Genomic DNA, 15,402 nt, shown 5'->3' with positions numbered 1-15,402 from the left:
CCTGAGTCAGAAGGCGAGGGGCTGACCCCGTCATTCCCCGGTTGAACACACGGTCAGGTCACTTCCCTGCATCATAGCTATGCTTACTTGCTTCCTACGTTCCAGCTGCACGATGACTCTCTCTCTTTTCCCACTTAGAAGGGTCCTGGGTCTCGGTCTCTGACCATGGGCCCCCTTACCTAATCCACGTATGGCTCATGGCCACTCTACACCCGTGGACCAGTTCGCCCAAATAGGAGGCCGACCCCAGTCCACCTGATTCACCTTTTCCTCTTCCTCTTTCTCTTTGTTTCAAAATGAGGTACGGGCTGCGGTCACGGGACACCTGCGAATTATTCTAGGTTGACGCGAAACAGGCGCTTGATCAATGTCCGATCATTTGCCGATCATACTAGCGCGTATACTAGGAAGCACGAAGTAAGGCTTGTTCGCTGCATTGGAGACTTGGTCTTGATTCAACTTGATTATTTTTGCCTATTAGATGAGATGTTTCTCCGTGCTCGTCCTCTGGGTATGCACAAGTGCTGATACAGGGCTGGAGGGCCAGTCGCGTCGAATATTTCCCTGAGCCTCAGGTCTTCTTCTTTGCCGCGGCCTTGGCCTTGGCGGCCTTCTTCTTGTTGCTGTTGATCATCACAATGCCTATGAAGGTGCCGACCACTGCGGAACCCAGGAGGGCCAGGATGACGGGAATGCGGATGGCCCAAACACGCGGAGGGAAGAGGTCATGGAGGGGGTGGCCGGGGTCGACAAAGGGCTGTTATTTGAGTTAGAAGTGATTGTGAAGTTGCAAGCTCCAGAGGACACACCATCAGCAGCGTCCAAGCTGTGTAGTAAAGGAAGATTGCGGTTGCGGCCAAGAGCATGGCGGAACCGACAAGTTGGCCCAGCTAGACAATGGTCAGTATACGTGACATGAGGTATCCGGAACGAGCACCGCACCATTATTGATTCGAGTAGCCCCAAAAAATAAAATCACACGCGAAATCCCCGAAGAAGACGATGCGAACAACTGAAGGGCGAATAAGTCAGGAGCTCCCGTGCCGTTTATTGTTCCTACCTGGCCTCCCGGCACGTGACCCGCGCTAGAGCTTTCACGGGTCTGCGAGACTCGCATCCACCGCGCCCCCGGGTGTTTCCTCTTTCCCCCCCCATTCTCCATCCGAACCATTGGTGACTCTTGAGTCTGCACAATGTCGGACCCGGTCGTTCTTCAGTCGGCGGTTCGAGTGCCCACTCCTCCCCCAGGGGCCGCATTTTCGCCTGGTGGAGGCTCAAGAAAACGTTCGCCTCCATCGCGATCTCCGTCGCCAAATCGACGTCGCTCACCACCGGGTGATTCGCACCGACACGGTGATGCCCCCCGCCTGGATGACGAACGCGCAATCGAACGAGAGCGACAGCTTGCGGAGCGTGTTCGTGAACATGAAAAGAAGGAAGCTGCTCGAAAGCCGTTGACCGACGAGGAGAAACAGGCTTCTGCGAAGGCGGAATATGAGAAGCTTCTAAACATGCGTTCGGGCGGTACATACATTCCTCCAGCCCGACTTCGTGCGCTGCAGGCGCAGATCACGGATAAGACGAGCAAGGAGTACCAGCGCATGGCGTGGGAGGCTTTGAAGAAATCGATCAATGGTCTGATCAACAAGGTCAACGTTTCAAATATCAAGTTTATCGTCCCAGAACTGTTTGGAGAAAACCTGGTTCGAGGACGGGGCCTGTTTTGCCGTTCCATCATGAAGGCGCAGGCGGCCAGTTTGCCCTTTACACCCATCTACGCTGCGATGGCGGCGATTGTCAACACGAAACTTCCGCAGGTCGGAGACTTGTTGCTGTCCCGGTTGATTATTCAATTCCGCAAGGCTTTCAAGCGAAACGACAAAGCTGTCTGCATCTCGTCCACAACGTTTATCGCCCATCTGTGCAATCATCAGGTTGCTCACGAGATGTTGGCCGCCCAGATTCTCTTGCTTCTTCTTCATAAGCCCACAGACGACAGTGTAGAAATCGCAGTCGGGCTCACCCGAGAAGTTGGTCAACATCTGGAGGAAATGAACCCTCCCATTGCACTCGCAGTGTTCGACCAATTCCGAAACATTCTTCACGAGGCCGACATCGACAAGCGTGTGCAGTATATGATTGAGGTGCTCTTCCAGGTGCGCAAGGACCGTTATAAGGACAATCCGGCAGTTAAGGAAGAGCTCGATCTTGTGGAGGAAGAAGATCAAATCACCCACCGCCTCGGATTGGACGATGAAATTGAGACACAGGACACGCTCAACATTTTCAAGTTTGACCCGGAGTGGGAACAGCACGAAGAAGCCTACAAAAAGCTCAAAGCCGAAATTCTCGGCGAAGACAGTGATGAAGATGCCGAGGATGGTGAGGACGAGAGTTCGGACGAAGAATCAGACGAGGAGGAGCAGAAGATGGATATTAAGGACCAGAGCAACACTGACCTGGTTAACCTTCGCCGAACAATCTACTTGACGATCATGTCTAGTATCGATTTCGAAGAATGCTGTCACAAATTGATGAAGATCAACCTGCCGGCCGGTTTGGAGCCAGAACTGCCGTCAATGATTATTGAGTGTTGCTCCCAGGAACGAACATACTCCAAGTTCTACGGCTTGATCGGCGAGCGATTTGCAAAGATTAATCGCTTGTGGTCGGACTTGTTTGAGGCTGCCTTTGCTAAATACTACGACACTATTCACCGCTACGAGACAAATCGCCTGCGCAATATCGCACGATTCTTCGGACATATGATCAGCAACGATGCCATTGGCTGGCATGTCCTTTCGGTGATTCATCTGAACGAGGAGGAGACCACCTCCAGCAGCCGTATTTTCATCAAGATTTTGTTCCAGGATCTTGCAGAGCACATGGGCCTGCCCAGCCTGCAGGCTCGATTCCGGGACGAGATTCTACGGCCAAGCTTCGAGGGTCTCTTCCCCTACGGAGAACCCTCGACACACCCGCTTCTCAGTCAACTACTTCACCAGCATTGGCATGGGTATTTTGACTGAAGATATGCGTGAGCACCTCAAAAATCTTCCCCGACCGACTGTGCCTGCCTTGCCAGCCGCATCGCGCTCACCGTCACGCTCCTCATACTCCTCATACTCGTCTCGGTCCCGGTCTCGTTCCCGCTCCCGCTCCTATTCATATTCCCGCTCTCCCTCTCGGGATCGCGGCCGCTCTTACACTCGCTCTCTCACACCTTCGTCGCGAAGTCGGAGTTACACGCCCTCACGCTCGCGCTCGCGCTCTCCTCGCCGCAGTCGACGTGACGCGTCTTACAGTCGATCTGTATCGCGTTCCCGAGCCCCAGCGAATCGGTCCGTATCCAGGTCGCGCACACCTCCGCGACGTCGGGCGCGTTCCTATGGCTCCCGCAGCCCCACCCGCACCCCGAGCCGGTCTCTTAGTCGCAGTCCGTATAGATCTCGCCGGTCCGTATCACGTTCCCCCTCGCGATCAGTGAATCCTCCACGCCGTGTAGCACTCGCCAGTCGTCGCAACCGCAGTGGCTCAGGATCTGTCTCTCGGTCTGTCACTCCTCCTCGTGGTCCTGCATCGAATATTTCCAGGCGATACTCGTCCAAATCCGTATCCCCTCCACCTCGTCGAGGCCGGGACAAGTCCGTCTCTCGTTCCCGCAGTTCCCCACGCAGGGATGTTTCGCGTGGACGAAGCGATTCTCGGACGCTTCCTCGCCGAAGGTAAAGAGGTCGCTTCGGCCACAATTTTATTTGGGAATGTAAGAATGTGATTATGCTGGCTGGTCTTGTCAGGGTTGTGCAGCCATCTTCTTGGGCTTCTTTATATGGTGCTAGGGTCAGGCGAGGGGAACCAGCTCAAATGGTTGTATTTTAGTGAAGTCTTTCAGCGTTCTATTGTGGCAATCCTCAGATACGATGCATATGTCAAGAACAGTTTAAACCAAAACCAAGTCTATCGGGTATCTTCCCCACCAAAACTTCTGTACAGCTTTACCGAAGAAACATTTTTTAGTTCGTCTCACCAGCCTCCCAAGCACATCGATCACAACGACATATTCCACCCAAGGCACCCGAAGCCCACTCCCTTCGTTTCTTAACCGGCAATCCAATATCACAGTAATGATTCAGAATTTCCTGGTCCTTGGCAATGCCTCCGACCTTAAGGGGCTTCATCTCAATGGTTCCATCACTCTTCGTTCTCGACCAAACTGCCGTCTCCTCACTATTCCGACACCGGAAGGTAATCTCACCACCCCACTCCCAAGTCACATTAGGATCACAGGAGTGGTTCGCCAAGCACCAGAGCGGATGCACTGCACAAAGCTCCGGACCTCCATCCCACGTAGACAGACGACCAGAAGCAGTGCCACGGAACTTGGCGTACAGGGTATTTAGTACCCAGGTATCGTAGCGGGGAAGCGAAGCGTAAGGATCTATTTCCATTTCCTCAAGGAAGCGAGTTGGTTGAAGGATATTGAGTTGGAAGGAGAACGGCAGAGTAGCGTCGTCTCCGGCATTCGTAGTTTCGATATCGAAATCATGGAAATCACCCCAGATATACTTCACTTCTGGCAGTTCCAGCGCATCCACGTCCTGTGTGGCGGACATGGCCAAAGCACGACCGAGCAGGAGCAAGTACAGATAGTCTGCCTTGTCCTTTGGATCAGGTATATCTTTACCGATAGACTCAAGGCCATCTTCCAGACCACATATAGCACCGTGGTAGGTAGTCTGTGCCTTGTCATGGCACGCTTGGCTACAGAACACTGTATCTGCGCATCCGCCGTCACAGCCTACGGGAGGTTCGGCGGCAGACAAGTCAGGGAGAGGCGAGTTGCAAGCATCGCACAAATCATCGTGAAGACGATTGGTAGCTGTGAGCAGCGAAGACTCACGCAGGATAATCTCATTTGCAGCAATGTCCTCCTTCGCGAAGAGGCCAAGCTGCACAGAGACCTCGTCCTCGCCAGTAACAGAGTTATGTAACGCCGGGAGAGCCACAGCACGAACCTCGCACTTGGGCGCAATATCCGCGAGTCTCTCGTTCAAGAAGCGCAATTCCTCTGGCGCGCGACGGTCCGGCTCGTGCTCGTTCCACGGATATAGGACTCGGCGGGCCTTACCCTGCGCCGGGAGAGCGGCAGAGTCAATCGAGTTCAGATCTATCTCGCCTTGCACATCCGCATGAAACTTGTAAATGGTCTTGATCTGATCCATCTGTTCGTTCAAGACCGTTGTTGCCGATGAGCTTTCCTTCTCCAACTCGCGCAATAGTCCTAGACCCCGGATGCCGAACTCGTACGCATCCCGATAGCATCCACAGCGGACGAGACTGCGTACTAGGACAGCGTAGGCATCGCCGATGAGTGCATCGTATTCCTCCTCTGTAACGGGAATCGTCCCATCATCCTCATCTTCGTCTTCGTCTTCGTCCTCATTCTCATTCTCATCCTCGTTCTCGATTTCGTCGCTCTTGTGGATTTGAGTACCAGTGGTGCTGACAACTTTCTTAGCGTGAAATTCGAATCCATCTGGATCTATAACGGATTCGAGCAAGGAGAGGGCACGGTAGGCATCGGCGGCGGCGAGATCGGGGAACCCGAGGTGTTCGTAGAGACGGGCGCGATTGAGATAAAGATGCGGGTTGTGTGGATCTGCGTAGAGCTGGACAGTCGCCTGCGCGCGAGCCTCCAGTAATTCTGAAGCCATGATCTCGTGCTGAATCGACGAGGAATTCACACTTGAAGAATGTCCCGCTTTGGAATTTTCGATGTGGGGCTTGCCGTTCTAGGACTAGGGAGTGGGGTGTCTTTGTATTTTGGAGGGGCGTCTAGGCATTTTGTCCATTTCTGAATTTAGTGGATGAAGAGTGATCCAAACTATCATTTCATGATTCCATTCTAATCCCAATACCATTCTCGATGCTCGTCCCAATACTTTTCCTCGGAAACGCCCTTATGCCATGAATCAATCTGATTATGAATGACAGTATGTAAAGAAAGGTATAAACCATGATCACATCACCTATAGATCTGTTAGTTGCACTTCAATCAGCGGGATGTATGTATAGAACGAACCACGCAATTATCGTCGAGGACGACGCTGGCACCTTCACCTGGGATAGCTCCAAGACCGCCAGCGCCCCCGGCACCACCTTGACGACCACGAAGGGTCGCAGCAAGACGAGCGAGCATACTTCTCTGTTTCCACATTAGAACATGGATACTCCAAATATGGTAATTCATCTGGTAGGAAATGGGAAAACTTACCGTAATGTAGGCCTCGCTCATACCCCCACGCCTATCGACATCATTCTGGCTCATAATGCGATAGCTATCTGACAGACGCTTGCGGCTTTGTAGACCACCGAGATTGTGTACGGTAGCTCCCAGGGAATTGGCCGGGTTATCGGGGTCGAGAATATTGTGGCCTCGGCGGGCCTGTTCTTGGGCATGTCGGTCCGGAGAGAAGATCTTGATGGTATTATCGATGCCCGACACTGCAAGGGTGGGCTCATAGGGATGGCCTAGTAGAATCAGATGAGAAAGTGCTGTCAGAATCACGATATTAAAAACTTACCTTGAACGACGTTGACGACCTCGCTGTCACCTTCCAAAATGTTGACCAATTCGGCAGTTTCGCGGTTCCAAATGAACACATGGCCCGAATCACTACCACTAACCACATATTCGTCATTCAAGCCGAAGAAATTGACATCCTTTACAGTTTTGATATTGCAATGACCCCAATACATTCGTGTGTGAGCGGAGCATGGCACATCAAGTTCAACGTTTCCTCTTCGTGACTTGCGACTTGCACCCCGTAGGAAGAGAGGTTCGTCGGACTCTGATTCCTCTTCATCCGAGCCCACCAAATCCATATGCCAGCCATCACCATCCTGATCATCGCTCTCGCCATCACTGTCGGAGCCCTCGTCCTCGTCCTCGTCATCACTGTCACTTTCATGGGTCACAGGCAGACGTTCAAGATCTTCATCGTCGGAGGATTCGCCGTCGTTGTCGTCTGAGGATGTCGCCATTTCCATTGCTGCCGCTCGGGCAGAACCACCAGATCTCACAAGATTGATGGTACGAATTGCCTGTTCCTCTTCGTTGGCTTCGGCATCATCCTGAGACCTTTCTACCTCAATATCACTGCTGTCTTCTACTGCAGATGTATGAAGTCCACCAAAAGCACGGTTGACAAACGAATAGTTGACACCGTTTGCAGCCTGCATCAGAACACCTCGACCTACACGCAGAATCCAGAACCTAGTTGCAGAGGCTCGGTCAAGAGATCGAACCTGCGAAGAAGGATTGGATACACGACGTCTGTCGATGCGAGCAGCTGTGTTTCCGAGGTTCTCCAAAGGCAACTTCACAGCATTACCAAAAGCAACCACGGCAGCTTTTTGAGTCTGAAACACAATTCGTGTAGAGTCATGTTCGAAACGCGATGCATCCACATTGACAATAGGGCTTTCCCTGCCAAATCTTGAAGATAAGGCATAAGCGTACTATCAATCGCATCTTCATCGGCGTCCGCGTCCAGGGGAAACCTCCCGTTCACTCTTGGAGAGCAGACTCCTCGTTTGAAGCCGCGTAGGAGTTCTTGTCGGCCTCCTTGCAGCCATAGAAGAATTGCTTTGAGGAAGTCATATCCAAATTGTGCCTCCCGATCGATAGTGCCATCCTCATTTGGCGCAGGAATGATCTGCGAGAATGCTACGGGGGTTTCCGAGTCATCAGTAGTGTGCAATAAGACACGCGCGAGAGTTCCAGCAGCTTGCACGAATCTCCATGACGCCTGCCGGTTTTCGCGAAGAGATCGCTCAAGACCAACAGTACCTTGAGATGGATTCATTGGGTATGCCCATTCACGCATGACTCTTTCCATATGGGGCAGGTATGTTGTTGCTAGGTCCAACGCAGTATTGAAGTTCTCTGAATATGGCGTAAGATCTGGCTCGTCCGACTCTGTGGCCTCTCGGGCAGTCGCTTTTAGCGAAAATAATGCTTGACGTAGCTTCACAAGCCCCTTCGCAATGTCCATGCTCAGGCGCTGAGCATCGTTTAGCACAGAATATCTAGCACGCTCGAGCATGCCCTCCGGTGTCTCAGCTCCCTCTGAGATTTCGGGAAACGGTATATCCGAGGATTCGCCATTTTCATATTGCACCCGCAGCGTATCAGGATCTGCTGATCGACGACGAGAATGATGCCGGTTGGCACTCTCCTGCGATGACATCGATGAGGGCTTCGGACGCTTGCGTTTCCCGCTGCGTGAACCATTCTTGCGGCTTGTACCAGTGCTCGTTAACTTCGAATTATCTTCGAACGAGCTATCGCGAGCATCTAGGCTGCGGATGAGGTCGAAGCTGTAGATGTGATCTCCGGACCAGCTGACTACCATTTCATCTGGGTTCGCGTCACTGATTTTGCATGCGGTGATATGCCCATCGTCGAGGCGCCGCACACGACGCTTGCCTCTGGGTGCGAATCGACGCACACATCGAGTCGCTTTGCCCATCAATTCATCATCAACACTGCCGACACTCGGGGTGGCTACGTCAGGCGTGCCTCGTTCTGCGGAGGTGTCTCGCCCCGGCATGCGCCGGTCATGTAAAAAGCAGTGCATATGGGCACCGCCCAGGGCGATGTAGTGTGGTTGAGTGGGTGAACATGAGATCGTGTTAAGGTCAAGACGGAACTTTTTGTATGATATAAGCGGCGGGGGGACATTGGAATCATCATGCTCCAAGCCCGGACGGTAGGCCATGAACCCCTGGCCGCCTCGGGGCGAAGGGTACGCAGAAGACGGCTGGCGCAAGTCCCACTGGCGGACCTCGCCGTCTTCAGAGCAAGTCAGGAAAAGGTAAGGTGACGACTCGGTGACAATACGCTTGACGCGATCGGCATGGCTCCGGTAGACTCTAGCATTTGTATTGCCTTCACTCAGATAACGTGTCCCTTCAAAGAAGTTGTTAAAGCGTCGACTCCGGGCCGAAGCTGCAAATGCCGAAGTCGCATTCGCATCGACATTGCTGTTGCTGTTGGCACTAGAATGCTCGATGTCGAAGACACGCACCTGAGAGTCACCGGCGCATGTGATCAAGGTGCGATCGTTGGAATGTGGCATGAACTTGACGGAGAAGATATTGGCCCTGTGGCCCGTGGCCACGGTGGTGTTGAGCGAGAAGGGAGCGTTTGAGGATTCGGGCTGGTATGAATATATGTTCAAATGCTGGTCATCCGAGCCTGAAGCTAAGAGACGCCCTGAACGGGACCAACTGCGACAGCATTAGCGTGGTCGATCAACGCATCTCTGCAGCGAGATACCGAGTTGGCGCGCAAAGCCGTAGCACCGGGAATGTTCCACATACCTGAGAGCGTTCACGCATCCCGTGTGTCCGCCAAGTTCGTTGACGATATCTAAATCGTTGATCCATTCCTTGGAGCCGTAAATCCCTCGAAGCCCGGCAGTAGACGATAGCTCCCCGCATTCCCGGCGCCAGAGCCGATCGTACAGTGAGTCCTTCATGATGGCAAGTCACGGTGTAGTTGCCGGTGATGAAGCTTTGACTATGCGTGAGCGGTAGTCATGGTGAGTGGTGAGCTGAAACTTTTATGGGTGTCACTACGCTCTCAACTTTTTTGGTGTTGCTTTGGTCCAACGACTAGTGAAGATGACGTCAGGAACGGAACGGTCGAGCGGGTAGTTGTAGACTGATAGAAAACCGGTCAAATAGATGATAGAACGACAGAACGATGTAGAGGGAGAGTAATTCTTTGTCGGGAAGCTGGGGAAGTGATCGGGAAACCTAGTCACATTAGCCCGAGTACCCCCATTTGGCGTCGAGCAGTCAAGATTCGTTCGTGCTGACTCAGCAGGTGCAGATTGGCTTGTATAGAGTCGATGATAGGGTTGCATGTGGGGATTCACCGGGATTGGGACTGCTTTCGCATTAGGCATGCGCCGTAGAGTAGTACCTAGGTAGCCAAATGCAGAGGTTTTGGTTATTCTCCCCTTGATGTTCCTGGCGTATAGACTTGTCTGCGGAACTTAATCCCGGTGAAGACCAGGTACAGATACAGATACAGGTATCCATGGTGACTAGAAAATCATGTACGTGTTGCTATTAAAGCGCTATCATAAAATACAGAGAATCGCTATCATTTCCATACCATCATACTTTGGTCCATATCCCAACACGCAGTACGCTCACGTCTTGTGTACTTGGCTGTTCCATAACGAGCTGACTGACGGTGCTTCGTTCTGAGCGAACTAACTCCGCTTCGAGGGTGCGCATCGCGTTGATCTCTTGTATCATAAGCTGAATTGATTCAGCGAGGCTTTGAGAGACTCGAGTCAGAGCCGAATGCTCCAAGCGCTCCACCTCCCCAAAGCCTAAAATGTGAAGACTCTGAAGCTGTCGCTGACATAGCTCCAACTTTGCATTTAAAGCCTGTATTTCCCCCTTCCACGCTTGATCAAGCGGATCAATAAATGAAATACCATTCTCCGAGGACCGTCGATCATGTCGAACCATTTCCGCTTGCTCAAACCATAGCTCAAAGGTCTCGACGGCGCGACTATACCGAGCGCTCACTCCACTGGTCACAAGATCTGAGAATTCTTGTAAGACCTGGGAGAGAATCTGTAGTTGGCCAGGAAAGTCATGAGGACCACGATGATCATGACAATTCCGGAGCCAGCTGCTTAAAGCTTGCGCATTCAGCTGGGATTGGCGCATCTTCTCGTCTCCCAGCGTGGAGCGGTATTGCTCAGCTACACCATCATATTTGCTGCGCAAATGACTCTCCGATTCGGCGTTCCAATCATTCTGCCTTTGAAGAGAGTTCGAATGGAACAAGCTAAGTTGAAGAAGCTCTGTCTGTAGAGCTGTGATGTCCGGCCACGATGTAGGGATCAGTAGATTGCCGGGCTCGGGACCAGCTGCAGGGGTAGGTGTAGGCGGTTTGCTCGGTTTCTTAGGTGAATATTGCTGTTGGAATGTCGAAAATTGCGGTCGGGACTTTTGTGCTCCTGGCATTTGGTCTGGTTGGATCGGTTTTACATTGGATGGCACCACCTGGCTGCGATGTCGCGCGTGGCCTCGGACAGCTACTGATGGCCCGGGGCCGATTCCCGGGGGCTGTCTAAGCGATGCTGACCTTCCTGGACGTTGAGGTGGTGGCATGTCGGTCTTTTTGGGAGAAGGCGGCCTTTGTGTGAAAGCGGATTGCGTCGGCGACCGCAATGGGGCTTTTCGCGGCGACGGAGGCCTAAAAGTAGGGACAGAGCCTTTGCCAGAGGATGATACATTGGGTCTGGTGGTTGAGGCTGCTTTCAATGTGCTAGATCGCATCAGACTTTGGCGACGATTGGGCACTGACGCCTTCGTGGTTGCGGTGACAGGGACCAGTGTCTCTGCTCCGGTCGTCTGCGGCTCTCTCTTTGGCGAAATGCCTCTGCGCTGCGTGGACTTGTTCTCCAGTGGCTGGAGCCGCGTGCGTGCTAGTCCGCTACCATTATCGCGCGCGAAATTGCCACTGCGCTGAGGAAGCAGGGTTCGGCCTTGGTTGGAACCTCGATTGTCTTTTGCGATGCCGTCGGCCGTTAAGGAAGAGGAAGGAGCACGATTTATATCATTTGCTGGTCGTGAAGAACCGGAATTGCCGCTGGATGATGTAGTGTTCACGGGACGTGCTAAGTTGGAGGTCTGCTCATGTCAGGGGAGCGCTGGAATGCAGGGGAGATCGCGGGAATCTGGATGGGACTGACAGGCTTACGAGGTTCGCGCAGTGACATGGACCGCGTGGGAATAGGCATGATCGCGAAGCCTTTCCGATATTAGAAAGGCATCCGCAGCAAGTCCCGCGTTTAGAGAGTCGATCAATGAATGGTTCACGGGTCGTGACGATCCAAAACAAAGGTGGAGCTCAGCTTTGCGTCGCCGCGTTCTGACATGATAGATCTACCATGCCTCTAATTGCTTTTCAAAACAGGTATCTTTTTTTGGTTTCTTCTCATTACAACGTTCACAAATTACTCACACCTATGATGCGATAGATCAATCATTTGCTGTAGGAATAACTCATTGGCACGGAAACTCTATTGATCACTGTGTTCTATTGCGTAACAAGCGCATTCGGCCTCCTTGAAGAGGGGCGGAATGCAAAGAAAATAAATTCCACTTTTGGATATCGAGATTCGACCCGGATTCAATCGACAGAGAAGCCGGTCTCTTTGTGCATGAGACTCAGCAAGGGGGTCCGGGATTTCTGTTTCGACCTATTACTGGAGGAGTTCTACAAAGGTCCATTCGGATGCGGGGCTTCTTCAAGTAAGAGACTGAAAGACGCAGTCAATCCTCACAGGCTGCTCCGAGGGAAAGAAACACCCTCCACCGCCGCGTTATCGGTGAACCAGGAAACCTTCTCACCACCACTGTGGTTCACCAGAGCGCAAGGGAGGCTACGGCCTTCTTCTGAGTCGAAGATCGCCTTCATGATATCCTTCTTGCCGCCACCAGTGGCGACAAAAGCAATGTTGATGGCCGAGGTGACAACGGGCAGAGTGAGAGTGATGCGCTTGGGCGGAGGCTTGGGGGAGTCGCTAATGGCAGCGACCCAGGCATCCTTCTCGCGCAGCAGGTCGTGACCGGGGAACAGACTGCAGGTGTGGCCGTCGGGACCGCATCCCAAAAGGATGAGATCGAAGACGGGCAGTTTAACGCTGTCCTTGGCGGCAAAAGATCGCATCAGATCCTCCTGATAGAGGTCGGCCAGCTCTTGGGGGTCCTCGTCGTGGACATGCTTTTCATCAATAGGGTGGGCGATCGGAGCTCCGAGCTCCGCGGGGATTTTGTCTAGCAGCTCCTCCTTGAGCAAGCAGTAGTTGCTGTCCTTGTGGTCGAGCGGCACGGCACGCTCATCCGCGAAGAAGATGTGCCACTTGCTGAACTGCGGGGTATCTTCGGGAGAGCCATTGCCGGGGGCCAGCAGAGCGCGCGCGAGCACGGCTGGCAGGGAACCACCAGAGACGGCAACACGGAAGGTGTCGTGGCGGTCTAACGCCGCAGCTTGGCAGCGCAGGACATAGGGCCGTAATTGCTCGGCCAAGGCATCGACGCCCGGGTAGCTGTAGAGATTTGGTTGAGCGATAGCCATGGTCTCAGTGGAAGAATAGAGAAAGCAGATGGTTCAGAGGGAAAAGAGCATTTGAAAGGGTGGGGGGTTCAAGTCGGTGGGGCAACCTGGGAGAAACTGCATCGGTCTGATGACGTATTGTTCCCAGTCACTACAACTTCCAAATGACTGACGAGTCCACACTCCACGCCTAGAACACTCCCAGAGATTCTATCGGATTTCAATCTTATCGCCTTCCCTGTTCCCTTATCGAGCAACTGCTAAGTTTTGCTCATCCGGCTATGATCGGCACATTTCCACGTTCGCCACACTTTAACTTGTGTCCATCGAGTGGCCTATTTGGGCCTGCTGCAGGACCCGGGCATGACGGCACGTTGCAGATGGATGAGACAGGATTGGGAGAGCCGAGGTCTCGAGAGATGGGAGAGATGGACGGGATGTGAGGAATGAGAAACTTGAGGAATTCCCGGGACCTCGGGGGGAAAGTCCAGGTGAAGTAAGGGCGAGGAATGGGTGACCCATGCTCAACCCAATATACAGAAGGCCTAATGTGAGCAGAGCAGTTCGACACCGGCCTATTCCGATCGATAATCAGAGGAAAAAAGAACCTCAAGTGTCATGACGCCAATGACACTGCCAACTCCCGTGACTGTAGAGCCCAAAAACTGGAATTCGCGGAATTTTGGGTTCACGCGAAATAGACTACTGGGGCCCCCGAAAGGGATGGTCGCGCTGGTCGTTAGGCAGGCGATTTATTGATCATCCTTACCCTTCCCCCCTTCTTTCTCTCCCTTTCCTCTTCGATTCGACTGTATAGTCCAATACAACCACCTTGTCCACCTGTTCCACCTTTGGCACCGCTTCCACAACTCAGCATGAGTTCGCCCGCGGTTCAAATTACGCCGCAGCCGCAGCCATTATCTGGCCCTGCCTCGTCCCCTTCACCCCCGGCTTTTGATGTCGTCCGCTGTTCGCGTTGCCAGCAATCCCTCAGCCTGGCGAACCATACGTCCTCGGGGGCTGTTCAGTTTGGTATGAACTCCTACTACTGTCACCGGTGCGCCGCCAAGGTCGGATTCGTATGACGATGATCACTCTGCACCCTATGACCGAAGTCGAAAACAACACAACAACCACCAATCTACCAACCTACCAATCACCCACAGGCAGAGCCTGATAAACTCAACTCCCAAACGGATCGTAGTCCGATTTCCCGACGCTCCCCCTTTCTTTGTCTCGCTTTCCAATCTTGGGGTGGGGGTTTGCCGGCATTGACTAGAATGATCGATCGATCGCTCGCTAAGACACTCCTTTTCGTTTCTCTACGACTACTCAACGTCACTCCGCCACGCATATCGAAATGTCACTTCGGTTCTCGAGCCAAATCCGATCTCTCTACCTAGGCATCCCACATGGTAAACGGAATGTGGGCTCGGGCTGAAATATCGGAGTGAGAAGAGAGATAGCGAGACTGGCTGATTGCATGACCTCGACTGCATCCTGGGTGGACTTGGTCCCCGCGTCTCGAGGCATGCCATGCTCCCGGTCTGGATTGATCTGATCAGAGAGCACACGATGTCTGATTAATTGAACGGTTTAAGCGGTTCTTGGCATGATGCATGTGCATAACATTATTTACCTTGTTTTGAGCCACACAAACATATTTGCCTCCATTATGGTCGCCCACATAGAAATATTATGCTGAACATTCTCAAATATCTCAACATAATGAATCGGCAGCGAGGCTTATTGCCCCAATCGTATGTTCCTTGAACCTGCCCAGCCCAACCGAGATGATGATGCAAGGGGACCCTCAAACGCTTGGGAAGACAACCCTTGGAACGGTCATTACATTCCATGCATTGGTCACTGGCAGCTTCACCAATTTGGGCTCCCTGGGGATGCATTTGCATGGAATTGGTGATCGTGGTTGAAAATATCCCTCCATCTTCCCTTCCTCTGGTCGTGTTCCCAGACATTCCCGGTGCAATGATATGTCATTTGCCGGAGTGTCACATCCTTGTGATTGAGAAAACGCCATCTTCGAAGGGACGCGGACGGTGATCGTGCATTCAAGTCATATCATTGCCGCGTCGATTTGCGGCAGTCGTGTCACTCCAGTTCCCTGGAAACTCGGAAGCCCACGATTTTCCCTCGAGGGGAGAAGCTGCTGTGTGACCACGCGAAATCCGGGCCAAGAAACGTGGATTGTACATCACCCTCACCGGGAACTTCCCAAGTGATTC

General features: G+C 52.8%; 6 protein-coding genes across 6 annotated transcripts; 1 reads left to right on the top strand and 5 right to left on the bottom strand.

The window, feature by feature from the left end:
* Positions 1–571: 571 nt before the first annotated feature.
* N7477_004139 (dolichol phosphate-mannose biosynthesis regulatory protein) lies at positions 572–945 on the bottom strand (the record flags this gene model as incomplete). The annotated part of the gene is made up of 3 exons (XM_056965802.1): positions 572–757; positions 810–890; positions 943–945. 3 exons carry the CDS (start codon positions 943–945, stop codon positions 572–574), a joined length of 270 nt encoding a protein of 89 aa, XP_056825755.1.
* Positions 946–1,193: 248 nt separating this feature from the next.
* N7477_004138 (pre-mRNA-splicing factor CWC22) lies at positions 1,194–3,029 on the top strand (the record flags this gene model as incomplete). Its single annotated transcript, XM_056965801.1, has 1 exon — positions 1,194–3,029. The coding sequence occupies one exon, from the start codon at positions 1,194–1,196 to the stop codon at positions 3,027–3,029; it is 1,836 nt and encodes a 611-aa protein (XP_056825754.1).
* A 984-nt stretch (positions 3,030–4,013) lies between these two features.
* Positions 4,014–5,714, bottom strand: N7477_004137 (putative MYND domain protein; the record flags this gene model as incomplete). The annotated part of the gene is made up of 1 exon (XM_056965800.1): positions 4,014–5,714. One exon carries the CDS (start codon positions 5,712–5,714, stop codon positions 4,014–4,016), a length of 1,701 nt encoding a protein of 566 aa, XP_056825753.1.
* Positions 5,715–6,020: 306 nt separating this feature from the next.
* On the bottom strand, positions 6,021–9,545 carry N7477_004136 (WD repeat-containing protein; the record flags this gene model as incomplete). Its single annotated transcript, XM_056965799.1, has 6 exons — positions 6,021–6,029; positions 6,083–6,205; positions 6,275–6,531; positions 6,585–7,412; positions 7,523–9,294; positions 9,388–9,545. 6 exons carry the CDS (start codon positions 9,543–9,545, stop codon positions 6,021–6,023), a joined length of 3,147 nt encoding a protein of 1,048 aa, XP_056825752.1.
* A 646-nt stretch (positions 9,546–10,191) lies between these two features.
* On the bottom strand, positions 10,192–11,837 carry N7477_004135 (uncharacterized protein; the record flags this gene model as incomplete). Its single annotated transcript, XM_056965798.1, has 2 exons — positions 10,192–11,727; positions 11,790–11,837. 2 exons carry the CDS (start codon positions 11,835–11,837, stop codon positions 10,192–10,194), a joined length of 1,584 nt encoding a protein of 527 aa, XP_056825751.1.
* Positions 11,838–12,379: 542 nt separating this feature from the next.
* N7477_004134 (6-phosphogluconolactonase) lies at positions 12,380–13,177 on the bottom strand (the record flags this gene model as incomplete). Its single annotated transcript, XM_056965797.1, has 1 exon — positions 12,380–13,177. The coding sequence occupies one exon, from the start codon at positions 13,175–13,177 to the stop codon at positions 12,380–12,382; it is 798 nt and encodes a 265-aa protein (XP_056825750.1).
* Between the last annotated feature and the right edge of the window lie 2,225 nt (positions 13,178–15,402).

This window comes from Penicillium maclennaniae (genome assembly GCF_028827695.1).
Source record: "Penicillium maclennaniae strain IBT 15551 chromosome Unknown utg000003l:1.0-5670915.0:1.0-5674809.0, whole genome shotgun sequence".
NCBI classification, from domain to species: domain Eukaryota; kingdom Fungi; phylum Ascomycota; class Eurotiomycetes; order Eurotiales; family Aspergillaceae; genus Penicillium; species Penicillium maclennaniae.
The sequence above is the reverse complement of the archived record's forward strand: the minus strand, read 5'-3'. Positions and strand labels throughout refer to the sequence as shown.